Source organism: Choloepus didactylus, chromosome 11 (genome assembly GCF_015220235.1).
Source record: "Choloepus didactylus isolate mChoDid1 chromosome 11, mChoDid1.pri, whole genome shotgun sequence".
NCBI lineage: Eukaryota > Metazoa > Chordata > Mammalia > Pilosa > Megalonychidae > Choloepus > Choloepus didactylus.
Window position 1 is genome coordinate 88067256 of NC_051317.1, and position 15181 is coordinate 88082436.

Sequence of the window (15181 nt, forward strand, 5' to 3'; positions counted from 1 at the left end):
TATGTTTACTCTGATGCCAAGATGGTCTTCAAGTACCAAATTAGTTTCTCACATAAAAAATGTGGGCTTATGAGTTAGCATGAAGAGCAGTGCAGGGTGTACCTAAAGTTGTTACCTGCTGTTCAGTGTATCCCAGCAATTTTTATATGTTTTTTCCTTCCATATTAAAATAAATTAAGTTCTTTTCAGGGGGTGACAAATTACAAAAGCAAGATAAGTGAAAATTGTTTTGCAGTAACAAAATTGAGCTTGATTTGACAGAAAAAGGAATTTGTTTTGTATAAAACAATAAGCCTTTTCATACAAACTTCAATGTAAATATTTAAAAAATTAACATTAAGTACACTTAAACTAAAAGTCTGAAGTCCATGGAAGCAAGGAAATTTAAGGTAGGAGTAGTAATTCTAAGTTAACAATGAGTGTACTAAGTAAATATCTCGCGGGTATGATGTGTAGCCCACAAAGGTATGTGCTGTTGTAGATGAAAAGATCTTTAAAAAGGCAATATAGTCCACTTGTTTGTAGAAATATAGTTGAACAATTATAGAAATGAAAATACATTGTTGGTGGTAATTTGGGGATGAGAAAACTTGTTTTCCAGTGAAGAATGTGTCTTTATGTCAAGCAGCTTTGGGATTTTGAGCAAGAAACTTAAACTTTGTGATTCTTGAAAATTTCTTGCAAATTTTAAAATTTAAGAAACGTTTTTCAGTTCTAAGGTTGTGTGAGTCTCTGAGTTTATATAATCTATATTAATCTGGGTTAATTTAAGCACCATTAAATTTTTGAGATGGAAATCTTAGTTTTAGCATAATTTAAATGAAGATGTTTGTATTTTTAATCATAGTCTTTTTTAGATGCCAAGGCCTTTGTACATTTGGTTTTACTCCTTTTTTGTATTTCCTTGGCACATAATTATGATCTTGAACCCACTGATCTCATTGGATTCTTTGTTGTGCAATTTTGATTTATAACCAGTTAAACATTTTTATTAATTATAACATTTTCAAACATCCTCTAGTTGAGAGAATAGAATGACAAACCCCCATATACCTTTCACCATATTTACTAGTTTCCAAAGTATTGTCACGTTTACTTTGTCCCCCCTTTTCCATTTCTTTTCTGCTGGAGCAAATCTGGGCATGTCATTCCATCCAAAAATATTTCATTATGTTCCCCTACCCCCCCCCCAAAAAAAAAAAAAAAACCAACAATAAAAGGGACATTCTCCATAACCAGTTTTTTTTTTTTTTTTAATTCAGTTTTATTGAGAAATATTCACATACCATATGTTTTAGTTTGCTAAGGCTGCCGGAATGCAAAACACCAGAAATGGATTGGCTTTTATAAAGGGGGTTTATTTGGTTACACAGTTACAGTCTTAAGGCCATAGAGTGTCCAGGGTAACACGTCAACAATCAGGTACCGTCACTGGGGGATGGCCAATGGTGTCCGGAAAACCTCTGTTAGCTGGGAAGGCACGTGGCTGGTGTCTTCTCCCAAGTTCTGCTTTCAAAATGGCTTTCTCTCAGGACATTTCTCTCTAGGCCGCAGTTCCTCAAAAATGTCACTCTTAGTTGCTCTTGGGGCGTTTTTCCTCTCTTAGCTTCTCCGGAGCAAAAGTCTGCTTTCAACAGCCGTCTTCAAACTCTCTCTCATCTGCAGGTCCTTTCTCAGCTCCTGGGCATTCTTCAAGTGTCCCTCTTGGCTGTAGCAAGCTTGCTCCTTCTGTCTGAGCTTATATAGTGCTCCAGTAATCAAGGTCCATGCTGAATGGGTGGGGCCACACCTCCATGGACATTATCTCTTCAGTTATTACCCACAGTTGGGTGGGGCGCATTTCCATGGAAACAACCTAATCCAAACGTTCCACCTTAATCCCCACTAATATGTCTGCCCCACAAGATTGCGTCAAAGAATATGACTTTTTCTTTAGGACATAATACTTTCAAACCGGCACACCATATAATCATCCATGGTATACAATCAAGTGTTCACAGTTGAGAAGCATTAGGGCTCTGTCGCCCCCAACAAAAGCTTTGAACAACCATTAAGAACTGGCAGAAACATCTTTCTCAAAGCTCCAGAACATATTGGGAGCATTTAAATCTGGCAAAATCTGTCTGGTGGTGGCCTGAGGAACTGAACCAGGGCATTGGTCCCAGGCTTGCCATTCCAGAACTTGCCCTGTGTATAGCAGGCAGCTCACAGAGCTCTCCTACACAACCCCTTGGGAGAGCAGTCAAGTCGTGACTGCCTGGGGCAAAGGATTGCTGACTGTAGAGCATTTAGTACAGGATCTATGAGGAAACAGTTTCCTCAGGAAGAGGGGACTTTCGTATCCCTGTAAAAAATCCTAGGGCCACATGTGCATGTCCAAGAGAAGACACATGCACAGAAAGGCTCAGGGAAACCCCCTATATTTTTGCTTTGAGCTATTCTTTAAATTCATTGTATGGATAAGTTCTGAAGGAATTAAGGTTCAAAGAGTTTTAATAGATGCCAAATGTCCTTAACTAGGTGCTTAGTTCCAGAACTGGAATATGAAACAAACAAGAATATTAGTTTTTAAAAAAAATTTTCCATACTACTATTTCTTTCTTCTTGATTTCTGTTTCAATGCTGTATGCCTTTATTCAGAGGTGTTTACTATGTACCAAGCATGTTGTGTGCTTTTTATATCTCTAATCCTCATTTAAAGTAGTACTTTTATACTAAGTATTACTTTTAAGGGTAGAAAGAGGAAGAATTAATAGATCAACATCTGCCTTTGCTTTTAATAGCATTATAATCTTATTGCATTCTTTATGTTAAGAGAAGTAGGGATGAAAATTTCAGTCATGATGAAAATTGTTAAAGGTGGAATGGAGTAGAACCTTTGATTATCTGAATTGCCAAACTTTCTTACATATGATTTAAAGTCAAATTATAAATAGGAAAGAGGACAGCATTTCAGATCAAAATAGAATTTTATGTTAATAACTTTGGTTCTACCATGAAAAAAATGCTTCCTTGTATCCAAATCTTACGAAGTAAGAATCTTTTGGTACAGCATTCACAGATGTTCTGTAGGTTTGGTGTTTTTTTGTTTTTTTTTTTTTAATCCTTTGTATTGTGGGTAAGTGGGAAGGAGATTATGTTTATTGTGTACATTACAATTTTCATTGTATGTATGCAGGTGGCAGCTTTCTGTAAAGGAGCTAGTCTCCTGATAACAGAAATAGTGCCTGAAAAGTTATAACAGTTAAAACAGTTTTGCCCTTTTGCTGTAACTACTGTTATTCTGAAATACATTAAGGATGAAATCTGACATGATTTCAGAATATTGTGCTGATGAGTTAGGGTGGCAGATTTTCCCTTAATGCTTTCCTTTTTGAGTTTGTTCGAGGGTCCGTTTGTTCAATGCTTTTTGTCAAACTTAATCTTACTTTAAGTTCTGAAACTAGGGAATGGTTACCATCTTTTTCTTCACTGAGTCTGGCATGTGGAGGTAGAGGAGACTGTTGAGAATTGGATAAAAGACATTACCGCTCTTATAACTAGTGAATGGGACTAGATTCAATTTACAAGATTAAGCACAGACAGCAATTGTATTCAGAATTTTAAACTTGGAGTATTTTAAATTAGGCCATTCAGTCTCATTATTTTGTCAACTATAATGAATAGAATTCTAATTTTTGATCCAGAGTTCTTCATTGCACCATGTTGTCTGTCTGAATTTTACACATAGGGAACCATTTACTGAAACACAAACTATAACTTGGGGTTAATCCATGTGTGTCTGGGCCTGTGTTTTGACAATCCAAAATTGGTGTTCACTCTGCGACTTTCACTGTCTCTCAAGAAAGCTAGCATTATAGTTTTAAAAAGTAAAACCAACCAAATTCATACATATCTATCAATATATCTGTGTATATCTGTACATATCTGGTTTTTCTGCATATAACAAGAAAAAATCAATTTATGTTAGCTGTATCTTACATAGGTACTCCATGCAAATAGAACAGAAGGACACATTTTTCTATGAAGTGTACCATGGGGTAAGACTTACTGAAGAACTTGCTGGAGATTTTGGTTGGACAGTTAATTGCCTCCAAATGGAGAACAGTGTTAACCTTGGTGAGAATGTGGAAATATCCTTTTTTAGTCATGAAGAGAGAATTCTGCCATTATTGAATTTTTGAATTATTACATAAGTTTCTGAAAACAGGTTTTTTAATAGCATTTACTACATCGATTCTGAATGGATAGTAAAGTATCTATTTAATATTAGCTTATATTTTGATACTAAATGGTTTAAATAGAAATGACTAATACAAATACTATTTATGTCTTTTATAAAATTATTTGGCAGTTAATTGCTAGTTACTATACTGAGAGGCATTAGAACATAGAGGTTAAGAATACAGGCTCTGGCAGCTTCCCTGGATTCAAATCCTATTTCCTCCTCTTTTTGATTACGCTGTTTGATCTTGGGTAATGTACTTAACCTTTCTGTGCTTCAGTTTTCTTACTGCAAAAGGGAAACAATGATTTCCACTTTTCAGATTGTAATGATTAAATAAATTGATACAGGTAAATTCTGAGAGTAGTGGATTTTGGCTAGGGTCTGGACTCCTCACATGCAATACTTCTTGAAAGATTTCAAGTGACGTCAAGTAACACTGCCACATGTAAATTTCTATATAAATACAATCCTTTTGAATGGTTTTAATGTAGAAGTTAGTGTTAAACAAGTAGTTTTAGGGAGAAGGTACAAAGAAGGTTTAATACAATAATGTAAGTTGTCATTTTATAAGTAAGATACTGATCTTCTACTCTTATGTGAAATTTGAATATGGCATCTGTTGGTTTTTTTTTAATTTACTACATAGAGACGAAGTACAAAATGTATCTGAAGAATGATAGCCAAGGCTCTAGATTTCATCTTTTTTGGTTGAAATATTTGCTACATTAAGAATTATACTCTAGTTTGAAATTTAACTTTCAGATCTTATGTAGAATTGCTCCTCCTTCACTGGCTCTATCCTTTTATTTTCTATTCTTTTACTTTCTTCTGACAAATGTTTTTATGATTTATATATTTTGAAAAGTATAAGATGTTATAACTTAAAATTATAGTTAAGTGTAATATGAATAAGAAAGGTGAATTTTCCAATTCTTGACATGTATTTGAGCCTAATACTCTCTGAATGGACTTGACTTACTAAGAAAAACATTAATTGATTTTACAATTTATTGAAGTCGTAAGTGAAGCTTACAAGTTTCTTGAAGTAAAGGTTTTTTCCCTTCAGATTATATCCCTTCTGATCAGGTTGAATGTTTGCTTCTCTGTTATAACATTATTTCATGGTAGTATGTCAGTTTTAGACTCTTTTTCTTAAAAAATAATTCAATTTTATTGAGATACATTCACATACCATGCAGTTATACAAACTGTAGACTCTTTATTATACTGCTGCTTATGCTATAATATTGTATTGATTGAGATAATGATCATTATAATATATTGGCTATAATGAAACATTAGGGTTAAATAATTTGTTTTTGCTCTTTGAATGTATTATATGTATACTTAATATGCTAAAGTGACAGTTGGTAGTCATTGTACCTGTTGTTAAACACACACATACACACACACGAGAAGGGAATGCCAAGCTCTGAATGATTTGCTTGTTAAAGAAATAACCAGCCACTTTTAGGTTTAGACAGTTTATGACTTAATATGGACAGAGAAAGGAAATTAGCAAAGGTGTTCTGCATGATTCTTGCCCCACACAACAAAGATTATGACACTGAGACAAAAGGGGTCTGATGACTTGCAAGTTGTAGGAATGCTGCATTGGGGAGGAGACAAGTTTAGACTGTAGCTAAGTGGTTTTATATCCTGCAGCTCTCTTTTGAGGGGTTAGGGCAGAAAGCCTTGTACCTCATTAGAACCCTAAAGATGATGAGAAACTGTTTCTTGATAGCCTTCCAGAGAGTATAGTGAGGTTAGTGGGAGATGGGCTTATAGCAGTTCCTTACAAGCCTCCTGTCCTCTTGTGTTCTAGGAAGATCACAAGATGTTCTGCCAAGACTTAGTTGCAATTCAAGCCTTTGCTTGCCTGGCCTATGTGGATAAGTGCAAAGTCACAAGGAGTCTGGTGAATCCATTTCCCTACACCTTAAGCATAGACTGTTAAATTACTGAATTGAAATAACAGAAATGGAATTCAATTTTTTTTTTCACAGAAACATTTTTAGGATTGTATTTCTGACTGGTTTCTGATGTTTAACCTGTAAACAGTGTTTAATCAGTCAAAAATGAAATACTTGTATCTTGGATAATAAGGATTCTTAAGTATGCGTTCATGATAACTAGTCTTGTACATTTTCATTTAAAGTAAGTGGCCAATAATTTCAGCTAGATTGCTCTGAGACCCCCTAGAAAAAATATGAAGATATTACTGGTAGATGGTTCTGCTTTAAATTGGGAGGCAGAGGCTAACTGCATTTTCAACGTGAGAGTGAGAATTTTAAATACTAGCATACATTAGGATAGCAGTCTGACAAACCATGTGGTTTGTATGTTCTTGCATTTAAATACCAAAAAGTCATATAGGATGAACTGGCAGAGCACAGAAAGTTGACACCTTTGTATATCTTAATATATTGATTTTTCAGAAATGCACAATAACAGTCCATAAGTCAGTGTTTTTTAAGCTGGGTGTTGTAACCTATTAGTGAAAGAAAAAAAGAAGAGTAAAAGTAGAAATTATCAGGCTATAATGCAGGTATTAGGCTAAGGATTTTTAAAAAAACTAATATTCTAGGGATATGCACATGTGTGTTGTGTTTGTGTGTAGCAGCAGCCAATGTAAACTACTGATTGTGCTTTATGGCTAAAAAAGTTTGAAACACTGCCCTAAATAACTCTTGACTACTTCAAATCTCACCAAAACATGTATGCTCAACTGTAAAACCAAAATATATTATTTTGTAGGTCTGATTATTAAAATCCATAACAAAATTATAGATAAAATTTATTGGTATTTCTTTGCAGTTAGCTTCTGGAATTTATAATTTTGCCTGCTCTCTGTGGAATCACCATACAGACACATTCCTGCAACAAATTTCTTCTGGGAATGAAGCTGCAGTTTTAAGTTCACTGGAACGAACTCTACTGTCATTGAAAGGTACTGTTAAACTTAATCCAGATATATTCATTAATTATTCACCAAATATACAACCAGTGGTTCTTCTGGATGGATTTTCTGTTCCTGGGGATTTTATTCAAGGGCTTAATTTCTCTTTCAGAAACAAGAACTTACTTTGTGGTTTGTTTCTCTTTTGTGGGAATAGCTCTTCTTTACCCTCACTTAGGAAGGCACCTACAGCCGCTTCTTGTACACATTACAGGTTACATTTCCATAACTGGGGCCTGATGACTCCTAATATGTTCCTTTCAAATGCTTCTCCAGCCCCACCTCCCTTTGTTTTTCTTTTTTCTTTAATTAGAGTAGTTGTAGTTTACAGGAAAAATCATGCGTAAAATATAGGGTTCCCATATACCACCCTATTGTTAATGCTATGCATTAATGTGGTACATTTGTTACAGTTGATGAAAGCACATTTTTTATAGTTCTGTTATTAACTGTAGTTTGTGGTTGTGCAGTTCCATGGATTTTTTTATTTTTAATTTTTATTCTGTTGCCATATATAAATTTCCCCTTTTAATCTCATTCAAATATATAAATTCAGTGGTGATAATTATGTTCTCAGTATTGTGCTATCATCACCACTATCCATTGCCAAAACTTTTTCATCATCCCAAATAGAAACTGTACATTTTAAGCCTTAATTCCATATTCCGTACCCCTACCCTGGCCCCTGGTAACCTGTATTATAGATTCTGACTCTGAATTTGCTTATTCTAATTATGTCGTATCAGTGATATCATACAATATTTACTCATTTGTATCTAGCTTATTTCACTCAACATGATGTCTTCAAGATGTTGTCGCATGTATAAGAGCTTCATTCCATTTTATGACTGAATAAATTGCATGTGTATACCACATCTTGTTTATCCATTCTGAATGGCTCTGAAGTAGCTAATAAAAGCAGTGATCAGTGATGGGCTGTTTCCCCCCACCCCACCCCACCCTGTGCCAGCCTTGAGATTTTTATGTCCTCCTCTTGTACCAGCAATCATTACCAGGGTCTGGACCCCACTGCTGCCTCCTAAAAGAGTCGGGGATGGGCACCACTAAGTGCTGTGCAGAGAGAGTACTTTACTGGTATTAACTAATTTAGCAGCCTCTTCCCATTCTTTCCTGGATTCTGTACTGTGTTCTACAGGACTTCTGAGTTTCCAAATAGTTGATTCAGATAGTTTCTGCCTGTTTAATGGTTGTTCTCGTGGAAGGACTGATTCCTACAGCTTCCTACTCTGCCGTTTTTCTTGCCCCACCTCTCCCTCACCTATCCCTTTGTTTTTGCTTCTTACCCTTATTACTGTTGGGCTAATTTTCCTAAACTCGTATCTAGCAGGCTTGGTTGAACTCTGTCTTCCAGCCCTTATTTTCCTGAGAAGTTCCAGCTTTCTTGTTCATGCCTCAAGTTCACTTGGATTTTAGAAGGTGCTTGAGGGAATGCCATCTGGGCCTGTGTCTTCCTATGCTGTGCCTGTGGTCATCACCTTAGCATAAATTTTCTTTTCACCTTCTGTGAACTGAGTTATCTTGATGAATGTATTTAGAGATTCTTTTTCCTTATGAAACACACCCAACTTTGTTTACTCTCTTTTTCTTCGTGTTTCCCTCCTAAAATAACTTTTAGGTTATTTTTCTTAATTTGATCTCAATGGTAGCTTCCGTTTCCTGCTTATCACAGCAATTTTTGCATCCTTCTTAGTTTTAATCATAAATTCTTTTATCATACTCATCCTAGTAAATTGGAATCCTATCATACATTCTTGGCACTATCCTTATGTATCATATATATTAGCCAGGCAGTGCATGCACTCAACACTGTCAGTGCCTTTGGTGAAGCTTTTGGACAGTGAAAGATTTCAGACCAGTGACAAATATTTTAGTTTCCCAGTTGCTAAAACAAGTAATTTATAATGGATTGGCTTAACAGGAATTTTTTGGCTTATGGTTTTGTCAACATGTTTGAGGAAGAAATTAAAGGGTCTTAGAGAAATGTTGACTAAGAAAGATTAGAGAAATTGATGTAAGGTGGAATATACAAAACCATGTATATAGTACTGTATATCATGATGACTAAGAAAGATTAGAGAAATTGATGTAAGGTGGAATATACAAAACCATGTATATAGTACTGTATATCATGATTACAGATTTTCATGAATACTTCTGACTGTGGGTTTTTTTTTTTTTTGCCTCAATATTTCAAAGCCCAACTAACTCCTGACAAAAAGGATGCAGCTTTATTCCATATTAACGTGTTTTGAATTTTTCAATACCTCCTCATTTCAAGGTCTTAAATACAAATTAGCATTTTCAAGGCATCCTGCCCTGGAAAATCCCATAGCATTTTCCTTTAAAATTCTTGTTACGTCCAGCTATAAATTTCTGTTATGATTTAAGAAATACTTAGGACTAAAGTTTTTGTTACATGTGATCCCTATCTGAAAGTACCTGTGTTGATTTAGTATCCTTTAGCACACATGCATTATTTCATTCAACAAGTTTATAGGTGCTTGATACTGGGAGGACAAGCATAATAATGTATGTGTGACAGGGACCTTATGATGTTTCATGAAAAATAACTGATAATATGGTAAGAAAGGACTTCCCTGAGAAAGTAATATTTGAGCCAAAGTCTTAAAGGATAAGTGGAAGTTAATTAGGCTCTGAAGGGAGAAAGGACCTCATAGGTAGTGCGGACCAAGGTCCTGTGGTTGGAAAGAGATATCCAGGTTGAGGGCTCAAATTGAACATTCTTATCTCCTATTATGGTGCAGTACTTTAGACTTAAATGCAATTAGTATGAAACTGAAAGTTTAATAGACAGTTACATTCTAAGCCTAGTTTTAATGCTCTCTCTTTGGACTTCATCGTGTGAACACTATCTAAAGGATAACTCTTTTAGATAGATAGCAGTGCTCATTTAGTGAATTGCTTTTCAATCTTGTAGTCCCTCATGTTGTCATCTTCTTCATTGCTGCTGAATTGTGCTGCATGTTTTACATATATTATACCATTGAATCCTGTAATAATCTTGTGAGGTATGACTTACACATTTTACAGACGAGGAATGTGAGTTCTAGAAAAGTTGCCCAAAATATTATAGCTGTGGATGAAGGATGTAAATCTAGGTCTGATATCTGTAATGCTGCTTGTCTCCCTACGCACAGTAGTTTTTCATGTTACTAATAAAATGTGATGCTTAGAACTGAACACTATAATCCAGATTTGGAAATAGAGTTGACTTTTTATATCCCTTTTGAAGAGATATTATATTTCTATAAATGTAGCCTAAAACTTGGGCTTTTTGGTCACTATTGAATTGAGGCTTAAAGTTTATAAAATTGAGGTAAATCTCTTAATTTTAATCTGAAGGGTTATTGCAGGTAAGAAGTATTAATGAATTTATAAGTTAAACACAATTTTGCAATATAGTTTTCGAATGTGAGTAGTTATAACAAATGGGAAGAATACTGCTCTTGTGAGCCAGGAGAACTGAACTGGGCTTTAGTTCCATTTTTCTCACTAAATACCCAACCACAGTACCTTCCTATATTTATTAAATGAAAGGATTAAGTTACATTAATCTTCAAGATTGATTAGGCTTTGTGATTCTGTGTATTTATGATTACGATTTTAATAGAGTAAAAGATGAACAAATAAGATGCAAGTAAAGCTTGGTTTTACTTTTCAGTGCTGCGTAAGTTAACTGTTAATGGATTTGTAGAGCCTCATAAGAACATGGAAGTGATGGTAAGTGAGAAAAGTAGTTTATTGTTGTGACTTTGGGTGAGTGTTTGGTATTTTTCTGAATATTTTTAAGCATTTTCTTCTTACTCAGACAACATTCCTTCATTTAAGTCAGTTTTTGTTACATAATCATACTATTCTGTGTATGTCATAGTATAGTTTTAGATTTTTAGTCTGTTTTCTCTGCATCAGAGTGGCTATTGTGTGAAAAGGAGGAAATAGGCCCATGATACTTCTCACCATGCCATGGTAGATGTAATGCTCCTGTGGAGTTGTAGGCCATTTGACATTGCCAGTTATGTTATAACAGATTACGTCTGTCTTTAACATTTTCGTTTGCTTATTTGTTTTTATACATTAAAAATGAATTTATTGTCTTTTTCACATGATCATGACATTAAAACATGCTCTTTGCAATGAATCAAACTTTTCTTTTTATTGTGGTAAAATATGTATAACATAAAATTTGCATTTTAACCATTTTTAAGTGTATAATTCAGTGGCATTAATTATATTCATAATGTTGTGCTACCATCACCACTATTTATTTCAAAACTTTTTCTTCTCCCAAAGAAACCTTTTACCCATTAAGCAATAATTCCCCATTCCTCCCTCCCTCCAGCTCCTAGTGACCTCTAATCCACTTTCCATCTCTATGAATTTGCCTATTGCAGATATTTCCTATAAAAAGGATCATGCAATATTTATCCTTTTGTGTTTGGCTTCTTACGCTTTTATTGTTTTCAAAGTTCATCCGTGTTTTAGCATGTATCAGAACTTCATTCTTTTTTGTGGTTGAATAATATGCCATTGTATATATATTCTGTATTTTATCTTCTCATCTGTTAATGGACAGTTGAGTTGCTTCCATCATTAGGCTATTGTGAATAATGCTGCTATGAACATCGATACAAAGTGTCTGTTTGAGTCCCCATTTTCATTACTTTTGGGTATTCCCAGGAGAGGAATTGCTGGGTCATATGGTGGTTCTGTTTAACTTTGGGGAACTGCCAAGCTGTTTCCACAGCATCTGCACCATTTTACATTTTCACCAGCAATATACAAGGGTTCCAATTTCTCCACCTCCTTGTCATCACTTACTACTTTCTGTTTTTTTTGTGTTTTTTTTTGTTTTTTTTTTGGTAATAACCATTCTAACGAGTGGTTAATCTTTAATGCATATCTCATTGTGGTTTGATTTGTATTTAATAGCTAATGACGCTGAGTATCTCTTCACTTGCTTGTTGACCATTTTTAATCTTCTTAGGCAAAGTGTTCAAGTCCTTTACCCAATTTTTAATTGGATTATTTGTCTTTTAGTTGTTGAATTGTAACAGTTCTGTATATGTTATGTTTATTTAGCCTATATCATATTGTGATTTGCCAATAATTTTTGCCTATCCTGTAGGTTGTCTTTTCATTGTGTTGATGTAATCAATTTAAGAAAATAAATACGTAAGAGGGAAAAATCCCATCCATAATCCCATCAGAAATTATGATGAATATGCATTGCTGGTATATAGCCATCTATTATTTTATATTGAAAAATGTATAGCTACATTTTTTTTTTTCCTAAAGAAAATAGGATTGTATTATACTTCCTGAGATTTGTATATGTTTTCACACTTTTAGATAAAAACTTAGTCTTAGGGGCTGCTCAGGAATTGAGGGAAAAGCATATATAATCAGATCGTTCAGCCTGCCTTACTAGATTTGTCTAGCACCACTATTTTTTGTGGTTGTTGTTAATCTTTAATGCATTTTGTGTATTGGTAAGATTTCAATTGAAATAATGACTCTGTTGTTAAAAGAGTTTAACATCCACCAACCTACATTATCATAAGATGAATACTATTTTGTTCTATAAAAGTGTTACATGCTTATTTTTTAAAATGTTAAAAATGTACAGAAAAGTAAAAATTAATAAAATCTATATATTTTGGATTTTTTCCCATATTATTAATATTATTATGTCATATTTTTAGATGATTACATGGCACATCCCTGTTGGTGAATTTTTAAAATACTGATATATTTTAAATATTTATTATCATATAGCCAAACAGGTTTTCCAAAAACCAACTTTTCAGCTCTTCCTCAATTTTCTCACTAGTATGTAAGCTCCAGGAAGGCAGGGACTTTGTTTTGTTCACTGATCACCCCAGAGCTTGGAATATAGTAAAGTAAATGATCACTAATTATTTGTTGAAATAATGAATAAATGATATGATAGAAGCAGTATGCTGAAAGTCTCAGTAATCTTCTTATGTACTATTAATCTGAGTATCATAAAACGATTATGCTCTTCATTCTTTTTTTTTTTTTCCTTGTAAGCTAATTGATTTGAATCATATTCCTGTAAGCTGAAATAGTGAGTTTTAGTGGATACTATGAGTATTTTATTAACACATGCTTTTTCCTTGAGATTCCTCCTCCTCCTGTCTCCCTTACTCAGTTATAAATGCTTTCTACTTGTAACATTTAAGGAAATTAACTAGTTGGAGAGAGAATAAAATTGTAGTGACTTAAGGACAACTTCCCAAATAACATAAGGATCTTAAACTTAATATGGCACTTAAAAGATGCTAAAGAAGCAGTTTATAATAGTGGTGAAATTATGGGCTTGTGGAGATAGGTAGATTTGGATTTGAATCTGGACCTTTTTCTGGTATTGTGGTTTTGACTTACTTATCCTCAATAGTTTCCTTTTTTGTAATATGGATATGAAATAATAGTACCTACCTCATTGGGATGTTGTGAAGATTAAGGGCAGTAATGATTTTCATAATGAGTTTGGCAACTAATTAATGTGTTCAGTAAAATGCCATTTAAGGGCTATTTTTTTTTCCTATGATCCCTTCCTTCCTTCCTTCCTTCCCTCCCTCCCTCCCTCCCTTTCTCTGTTTCTCTCCCTTTTTTTCTTTCTGTTTTTTTTTCTCTAGGGATTTTTTTAAAACTATATTGAAAAATTAAAAAACAAACAAACAAAAACATTTCAAACAAAACAAAACAAGGGAATAAGAAAAACAAATAACCTAAAAATACTACTTTGCTTCCAACATGTTCCTACCATACCCCAAGAAAATTAACAAACCATAACCAAACAAAGGAATAATTAAAACAACCTAAAGTAACTACATTGCTTCTAACATGTTCCTATGGTTTGTTAACTTTCTTGGGGTGTGGTAGGACCTTTTTCTCTTAATTAGAGAAGTGGTGGGTTCATAGAACAAACGTATAAAATATAGGATTTCTGTACACCGCCAGCAACCCCTTGCATTGGTGTGGAACATTTGTTATGATTGAGGATAGCACATTTTTAAATCATATTTTTTATTGTAGAATATAACATAAATACATATAAGTGATAACTTTCCAAATGCAATTTAACAAGTAGAGAGCAAACTTCAAAGAATGTTACGGGTTACAGTTACACAGTTTCAGTTATTTCCTTATGGTGAAATATTACATATATGCAAAAAGGTAATAACTTTCAAAGTACGATTTAACAAGTAGTTAATGTAGAAAATTTCCAAAAATGTTATGAGTTACAGTACCATAGTTTCAGTTATTTCCTTATTTTGAAATACAACATATATACAAAAAGGTGATAACTTTCATATTACAATTTAACAAGTAGCTATAAAGCAAATTTCAAAGAATGGCTAGTACATTTTTATAATTGTACTAATTAAAGTCAGTGATTTAACTTACTGTTCACTGTGTAGTGTAGTCTAATGAATTTTAAAAAAATTTTTGTTACCATATATACAATCTAACATTTCCCCTTTTAATCATACTCAGATACATATTTCATTGCTGTTAATTGTACATATTCACAATATTGTGCTACCATCACCAACATCCATTACCAAAACATTTCCATCATTCCAAATAGGAACCTTATACATTTTAAGCCTTAACTTACCATTACCTATCCATAACCCATCCCCTGTTAACTCATATTCTAGATTCTGACTCTATGAGTTTGCTTATACTAATTGTTTCAAATTATACAATATTTGTCCTTCTGGGTCTGGCTTATTTCTCCCAACATGATGTCTTTGTGGTTCATACATGTTACACATTGTCAGGACTTCATTCCTTTTTTATGGCTGAGTAATATTCCATTGTTTGTCTATACCACATGTTATTTATCCATTCTTCAGTTGCTGGACACTTGGGTTGCTTCTGTAGTTTGGCAATTGTGAATAATGCCACTGTGAACATTGGTG

General features: G+C 33.9%; 1 protein-coding gene across 1 annotated transcript in view; it reads left to right on the top strand.

The window, feature by feature from the left end:
* Positions 1 to 15181, top strand: part of IPO11 (importin 11) — a 297051-nt gene that overhangs the window by 78657 nt on the left and 203213 nt on the right. The window contains exons 6-7 of the mRNA XM_037799092.1: positions 7046 to 7178; positions 10891 to 10949. Coding sequence (XP_037655020.1) covers positions 7046 to 7178; positions 10891 to 10949 — 192 coding nt within the window. The remainder of the gene's footprint in view (positions 1 to 7045; positions 7179 to 10890; positions 10950 to 15181) is intronic.